This window comes from Garra rufa, chromosome 8 (assembly GCF_049309525.1).
Source record: "Garra rufa chromosome 8, GarRuf1.0, whole genome shotgun sequence".
Classification (NCBI taxonomy): Eukaryota; Metazoa; Chordata; class Actinopteri; order Cypriniformes; family Cyprinidae; genus Garra; species Garra rufa.
In genome coordinates, this window is record NC_133368.1 from 48804379 (window position 1) to 48813088 (window position 8710).

Here is an 8710-nt window from a genome sequence, read left to right on the forward strand (position 1 = left end):
AAAAATATATATACAGATTTTTTTTTTTTGTGATTTATATGTTGCTATTGTTACCTAAAACTAAATTGATTAAAAATCAGTTTTGTTCATTTAAATAAACCGGAAATTAAAAAATATATACACTATTTTATTTTTATTTTGTTATTTTGTTTATTTAATCCAAACTACAGCAAAACTTTTTTAAAAATATTTTTACTATTGAAAATAACTGTTTTCTATTTGAATATATTATAAACTGTAATTTATTTCTGTGATTTTAAAGCATCATTACTCCAGTCACATGCATTTTTGAAAATAATGTGACACTGAAGATTGGAGTAATGACGCTGAAAATGTATCTTTGATCACAGGAATAAATTACATTCTGCTATATATTCAAATAGAAAACAGCTATTTTAAATGAAAATAATATTTCAGATTTTTTACTGCATGTTTGATCAAATAAATGCAGCTTTGGTGTGCAGAAGAGACTTCTTTAAAAAAAAGTAAAAAAAAAAAAAAATCCTACTGTTCAAAAACTTTTGACTGGTAGTGTATAAATATTTTTGTAAATGTACAAATTACAGCAGCTAACACTGAGATATAAAAAAAGATTAATATAAATATTTATTAAAAAATAAAAAATAAATATATTAACATAAAATCAAATTAATTTGTTACAGGACCTGACAAACAGTGAATATTAGATATCTTTTAATCTGAGTCAGTTTTGTTTGTCAGATATTCATGAACTAGAAAAGCTTTCCAAATCCCAGATCCAGATTTACCTGCTTTATGTGTTTGTCCAACTTCTTAACGCTTCCGCTTAAGATCCTCCAAGTCATCAGCGAGTAAAAGACGGCGGTGCACGCCAGCGGCACGATGAAATAAAACCCAAAGAGCCACCAGTCTTTGGCCATTTTATAAAACTAGAGGCGAGAAAAAAGAGAGTTCCTGATGAACTTGACATTATTTCAAAGGAAGCATGTCATCATTAGACTCTGGAGCAGATCTGTTTGATGAGGAAATCAGACTTTCATTGCAGCCACTGCCATCGATATCAAAAGCTCCTCGCAGACATCACAGTGAATTATTTACTTCTAATGACATGCAATACACAAAGCTTGATTATTTGTATCAATCTTTTTATTGCGTGTAGTATCTCTGACTGCAGCCTAAAATGGAAATGATTATTTATTTATTCGCTTGTAATCTATAACTTGAGGAACACAAAAGGAGAATCTTTTCTGAAGTTGTTCGACAGAAAAGAACTGTGTGAAAAGCCTGCTGGGTATCTAAAATCCATTTTTAGGTCAATTGTTCCTTTAACATATTGTAACAGAAGACCAGAAGGGACGTGGCGATTGTAAAATACGAATTAGATGGGAGGAACATTTATATTTGAATGCTGTCACATTCTCTTGCAAAAAGGTTTGCATTATTCTAGGAACCTTTGTATTTGAGAGAACATAAATATATTCTAATAGAACAGTTTCTCAGTTGCAAAACACAAAGAGAAAAGAAAAATGGGGGAACACAGAAGTTTTACAAAGGAAAGCAAATGTTTTGCAAGAGAACATGAAGCATCTCAGGGAACGCAAACATTTTGAGAGAAAACAAAGGTTTAAGAGGGAAGGCAATACTTTAGTGAGAGAATGCAAACGTTTTATGAGTGAAATGTTTCTCAGTTTCTGCTTTAACATAGAGTGTTATTTTTTCTAGTGCAGGTCTTAAAAATTCTCAAAGATACCCAATGAATTACTGGAGTTTTGCGAGAGAATGCTAAATTTTACACCTTTACACGCGAAATACTTTTGAGAGATAACGCGAAAGTGTCGAAGTTTTGCAAGCAAACCAAACATTTTGGGAGCAAATGCAAAGTTTATCACAGTAATGTAATCATTTTTGAGAGAACGCAAAAGTTTTATGAGCAAACTCAACATTTTTTACAAGCAAACCCAACATGCAAATGCAAAATTTTACGAGTAAATGCACAGTTTCTCAGAGGAATGATATATTGTAGTTTTGCGAGAGAATGCAATTTTACACAACGTTTTTTGGGGAACAAAATATTTTTGTGAGATAATGCGAAAGTTTTACAACCGAACAAAAAGTATTAAAGTTTTACAAGCAAACCCAACATGCAAATGCAAAATTTTACGAGTAAACGCACAGTTTCTCAGAGGAATGATATTGTAGTTTTGCAAGAGAATGCAATTTTACACAACGTTTTTTGGGGAACAAAATATTTTTGTGAGATAACGCAAAAGTTTTACAACCGAACACAAGGTATCAAAGTTTTGCGGGCAAACCAAATATTTTGCGAGCAAATGCAAAGTTTATGGAGCAAACCTAATGTGCAAATGCAAAGTTTTACAAGTAAATGCAAAGTTTCTCAGAGGTTTTGCAAGAGAATGCAATTTTACACAACGTTTTTGGGGAATTAAATACTTTTGTAAGATAACGCGAAAGTTTTACAACACAAAGTATCAAAGTTATGTGAGCAAAACAAACATTTTGCGAGCAAATGCAAAATTTCTAGGAGGAATGATATACTGTAGTTTTCCGAGGCAATGCAATTTGACACATTTTTGGGAGCAAAATACTTTTGTGATATAACGCGAAAGTGTTACAACCGAACACAGAGTATCAAAGTTTTGTGAGCAAACCCAACATGCAAATGCAAAGTTTTACGAGTAAATGCACAGTTTCTCAGAGGAATGATATACCGTAGTTTTGCAAGAGAATGCAATTTTACACAACGTTTTTGGGGAGCAAAATACTTTTGTGAGATAATGCGAAAGTTTTACAACCGAACAAAAAGTATTAAAGTTTTACAAGCAAACCCAACATGCAAATGCAAAATTTTACGAGTAAATGCACAGTTTCTCAGAGGTTTTGCAAGAGAATGCAATTTTACGCAACGTTTTTGGGGAATTAAATACTTTTGTAAGATAACGCGAAAGTTTTACAACCGAACACAAAGTATCAAAGTTATGCGAGCAAAACAAACATTTTGCGAGCAAATGCAAAATTTCTAGGAGGAATGATACACTGTAGTTTTCCGAGGCAATGCAATTTTAAACATTTTTGGGAGCAAAATATTTTTGTGAGATAATGCGAAAGTGTTACAACCGAACATCAAAGTTTTGTGAGCAAACCCAACATGCAAATGCAAAGTTTTACGAGTAAATGCAAAGTTTCTCAGAGGAATGAATTACTGTAGTTTTGCAAGAGAATGCTATTTTACACAACATTTTTGGGGAGCGAAATACTTTTGTGAGATAAAAAGTTTTACAACCGAACACAAAGTATCAAAGTTTTGTGAACAAACCATTTTAACCATTTAAGTTTCTTTGAGGGACACTATAGTTTTGCGAAAGAACATAAATATTTGTGAGAGAACGCAAATGTTTTATGAGCAAACGAAAAAAAAATTTGAGCAAACCCAAAATTAAAAAAATTTTAAATGCAAAGTTTCTCAGAGAAATTATATACTGTAGTTTTCTTAGTCAATGCAATTTTACACATTTTTGGGGAGCAAAATACTTTTGTGAGATAATGCGAAAGTTTTACAACCGAACAAAAAGTATTAAAGTTTTACAAGCAAACCCAACATGCAAATGCAAAATTTTACGAGTAAATGCACAGTTTCTCAGAGGTTTTGCAAGAGAATGCAATTTTACACAACGTTTTTGGGGAATTAAATACTTTTGTAAGATAACGCGAAAGTTTTACAACCGAACACAAAGTATCAAAGTTTTGTGAGCAAACCCAACATTTCGCAAGCAAATAGAAAGTTTTACAAGCAAACCCAACCTTTTGCGAACAAATGCAAAGTTTTAAGAGTAAATGCACAGTTTCTCAGAGGAACGATATACTGTAGTTTTGCGAGATAATGAAATTTTACACATTTTTGGGGAGCAAAATACTTTTGTTAGATAATGCGAAAGTTTTACAACCGAACAAAAAGTATTAAAGTTTTACAAGCAAACCCAACATGCAAATGCAAAATTTTACGAGTAAATGCACAGTTTCTCAGAGGTTTTGCAAGAGAATGCAATTTTACACAACGTTTTTGGGGAATTAAATAATTTTGTAAGATAACGCGAAAGTTTTACAACCGAACACAAAGTATCAAAGTTATGCGAGCAAAACAAACATTTTGCGAGCAAATGCAAAGTTTTACGAGTAAATGCACAGTTTCTCAGAGGAATGATATACTGTAGTTTTGCAAGAGAATGCTATTTTACACAACATTTTTGGGGAGCCAAATACTTTTGTGAGATAAAAAGTTTTACATCCGAACAGTATCAAGTATCAAAGAATCAAAGTTTTGTGAACAAACCATTTTACGAGTAAATGCTAAGTTTCTTTGAGGAACACTATAGTTTTGCGAAAGAGCATACATATTTTGTGAGAGAACGCAAATGTTTTATGAGCAAACGAAAAAAAAATTTGAGCAAACCCAAAATGTAAAAATTTTTAAATGCAAAGTTTCTCAGAGAAATAATATACTGTAGTTTTCTTAGAGAAAGTGAAAAAATTTTAAAAAATTAAAAAATTAAAAAATTAAATTAAAAAAATTTTAAAAAAATTTAAATGCAAAGTTTCTCAGAGAAATTATATACTGAAGTTTTCTTAGTCAATGCAATTTTACACATTTTTGGGGAATTAAATACTTTTGTAAGATAACGCAAAAGTTTTACAACCGAACACAGAGTATCAAAGTTTTGTGAGCAAACCCAACATTTTGCGAGCGAATGCAAAGTTTTACGAGTAAATGCAAAGTTTCTCAGATGTTTTGCAAGAGAATGCAATTTTACACAACGTTTTTGGGGAGCAAAATACTTTTGTAAGATAACGTGAAAGTTTTACAACCGAACACAAAGTATCAAAGTTATGCGAGCAAAACAAACATTTTGCGAGCAAATGCAAAATTTCTAGGAGGAATGATATACTGTAGTTTCCCGAGGCAATGCAATTTTACACATTTTTGGAAGCAAAATACATTTGTGAGATAATGCGAAAGTGTTACAACCGAACATCAAAGTTTTGTGAGCAAACCCAACATGCAAATGCAAAGTTTTACGAGTAAATGCAAAGATTCTCAGAGGAATGAATTACCGTAGTTTTGCAAGAGAATGCTATTTTACACAACGTTTTTGGGGAGCCAAATACTTTTGTGAGATAAAAAGTTTTACATCCGAACACAAAGTATCAAAGTTATGCGAGGAAACCAAACATTTTACGAATGCAAAGTTTCTCAGAGGGACGCTATGGTTTTGCAAGAGAACATAAATATTTTGTGAGAGAATGCAAAGTTTATCACGGTAATGTAATACTTTGTGAGAGAACGCAAAAATTTAACAAGTAAATGCAAAGCATCTTGGGAGCATAATACTTTTGCAAAAGAAAACGCGAAAGTGTTATGCACAATCCCAAAATTGTAAAATTTATAAGTTTTACATGTTTTGTGAGCAAATGCTATAGTTTTGCAAGAGAATACAAAGTTCTAAGAATGACCTCAAAGTTTTTAGGGGAACATAATAATTTTACTGAGAACACGAAAGTTTTACAAGTGAACACAAAGTATCGTGACTAAATGCAAAGTTTTTGAGTTATGCTACTTTTTCACAAAAAAACGCTATAGTTTTGCAAGAGAACGTAAAGTTTGTCAAGGGAATGTAATATTTTTGTGAGAGAAAGCAACATTTTTTTTAAGTAAATGCAAAGATTCTTGGGAGCGTAATACTTTTGCAAGGGAACGAGAACATTTTACGACCAAATGCAAAGTTCTGTAGGCAAATGCTATAGTTTTGCAAGAGAATGCAAAATTATAAGAATGACCACAAAGTTTCTGGGGGAACGTGATACTTTTGCTGAGAATGCAGACATTTTACAAGTGAACACAAAGTATCATGAGCAAATGCATCATTTTTGGAGTTATGCTAAGTTTTTTGAAAGAGCGCTATAGTTTTCCAAGAGAACATAAATGTTTTTTGAGAGGAAGCTAAGTTTCTGGGGAACGTAATACTATAGAGAGAGAACACAAACGTTTTAGAAGCAAATACAACATTTTAAGACAGAACGCAAAGTTTCTCAGGGAGTGTAATACTTTTGTTGAGAACATTACTGTTTAGCAAGCAAACTCATAAGTTTGTGAGCACATGTAAATTTTACGAGCAAATGCAAAGTTTTTCATAGGAACGCTACAGTTTTGCGAGAGAATGTGAATATTGTGTGAGAGAACACAACGTTTATCAGGGAAATTTAATACTTTTGTGAGACAATGCAAAAATGTAAAAAGTAAATGCAAAGTTTCTTGGGAGTGTAATACTTTTGCAAGAGAACGCGAACATTTTTATGACCAAATGCAACGCCAATGCAAACCCAAAATTTCACAAGCAAAAAGCCGAGAAAACAAAACTTTCATGAGCGAATGCCGAGTTTCACGAGAGAACGCAAAGTTTCTCAAGGGAACGTAATACTTTTGCGAAAGAATGCGAAAGTTTTACCAGCAAACAAAGTATTGCGAGCAAATGCAAAATGTTACAAGCAAACTCAAAATTTTGCAAGCAAATGCTTTAGTTTTGCAGGAGAATGCTAAATTATAAGAATAACCACAACGTTTTAAGGGGAACGTAATAATTTACTGAGATACTGAGAAAGCGCAAATTTTACAAGTGCAAAGTTAATTTGTCCTGTTTAGTAAATCTGGGCCAAAGTTTCTTGTGAGGACACAACAAGCATTTTTCTCCCATCCCCATGTCCCCTCAGGGAACTATTTCTGTTGTGTTTTGTTGCAGTATTTTTCAGTTTACCTTCATGAATGGAGTGGACTGCACAGGATGAAGGAGGCATATCCGCAGATGCTCGCCTCTGTAATCCATCGTAATCAAATCAAACGCAACAGCCTCCGGAACAGCCAGTGATATTGATATCGTCCATATTAAAGACAGTTTAATAGCCGTCCACTTGGGAAACCCCAGACCTTTCATACGACTCCTGGATGCAACCACTCGGTACCTTCAGAACAACAAACATTGTCAAATGAAGTGAATGAAATTAATTAAATATTCAGATATGACCAATATTTATACCATTGATGCAGTTCCAACATGAAATATTGTGAGATAAAAACTTGGAATGTGCAGAAAATGTATGGAAGACTATGAAAGCCTTTTCTGCCACTGAATAAAAAAAATAAAAGGTAATTGTGAGTTTTTATCATACAATTATGACTCTTTTCCCATGCTATTCTAAGTTTATCTCACAATTAACACTTTATCTTGCGATTCTGAGAATAAAAACTAGAACATCATATTCAAAAACTTAAAATATCCATACCTGTCTATGCTCAGAGTGAGGAAAAAAGTCAGAATTGTGATAAGTCGCAATAACCTTTTTTTTTTTTTTTATTCAGTGGCGGAAATGGGTTTCCAAAAAAGATGGATTCCACTACAGATTAAAACAAATAAATAAAAGGTAATTGTGCATTTTTATCTTACAATTACGGCTTTTATTTTCATGCAATTCTAAGTTTATCTCACAGTTAAGACTTCATCTTGCAATTCTGATAATAAAAGCTAGAACATCTTACTCAGAAACACTCTTATGCTCAGAGTGAGAAAAAAGTCAGAATTGTGAGAAAACAAGTCACAATAACCATTTTTTTTTTTAAATTTAGTGGCAGAAATGGGCTTGCAAAGAAGACTGATTCCTCTACAGATAAAAAAAAAATCATAAATAAAAATGTGTTTTTTTATATCTTACATTTATCTTTTTATAATTTATCATTTTTCTTTTTTTATCTGACTTTTTAATGCAATTCTAAGTTTATCTCACAATTAAGACTTTATTTTGCGATTCTGAGAATAAAAGCAAGAACAACATACTCAAAAACATAAAATATCCTTACCTGTCTATGCTCAGAGCGCACAGGCTCAGTACTGTTATCCCAACAGATGTTTTCTGAATAAATGGCACCAGTTTACACAGCAAGGCCCCAAATGGCCAGTCCACCGCCAGCAGCTGCAAAACAAAACAAATGATTGATATCATCCTATTTAGAGTGTTTTTAATGCACAAAACAATTCAGCAAAGTTACCTTATAAACATTGATGGGTATACCAATCAGGATGTGCAAAATGTCGCCTAAAGCCAGACTGCCGATGAGAATATTGGGTCCGTTTCTCATGCATTTGTGTTCTTTGATTATCCTCAGGAGAGTCACGTTTCCGACCATCCCAAACAGGAATACGAAACATGAGACGACAGTGTTGATGTACTTGAAGGCGTCTTTGATCCGTGCTGGTCCAGAACACATGGGGCGTTTGTTTTCTGCGGCGTTCGAGGGTCTCCATGAGATATTCTTTGCATCATCAAGAGGTTTGTCTGTGGTCTGAGCACTAATGAACCCGACTGAATTAAAACACAGCAATAACAATACAACGATGGGCCCCTCCATGTGAAAACACCTGAGGAAAAATCAGAAAAAGTTTTATTTAAAAAGTTTTGTTTTGTTTATAGATAGATCCATTGATAGTGTCTTACCTGCAGCTGTTTGTGTGTTGCAGGTGTGAGTTAGGCGTATATATATATGTACTCTTGCATTTACTGCAGCGTAATAAATCACACGTCCTGGCAGGATCTCTGATACAGTGCGTCATTCAGATGCCTGAGGGTCACGACACTGAGTTTCCACTGTAATCTAGTGTCCATGAGCTCA

General features: G+C 33.2%; 1 protein-coding gene across 1 annotated transcript in view; it reads right to left on the reverse strand.

The window, feature by feature from the left end:
- The window catches only part of ednrbb (endothelin receptor type Bb), a 13110-nt gene extending 4784 nt beyond the window's left edge, over window positions 1-8326 (reverse strand). Inside the window, exons 1-4 of the mRNA XM_073845876.1 lie at window positions 8090-8326; window positions 7901-8013; window positions 6804-7008; window positions 768-908 (exon numbers count right to left, since the gene is read on the reverse strand). Coding sequence (XP_073701977.1) covers window positions 768-908; window positions 6804-7008; window positions 7901-8013; window positions 8090-8308 — 678 coding nt within the window. The 5' untranslated portion in view covers window positions 8309-8326. The remainder of the gene's footprint in view (window positions 1-767; window positions 909-6803; window positions 7009-7900; window positions 8014-8089) is intronic.
- Window positions 8327-8710: the final 384 nt, after the last annotated feature.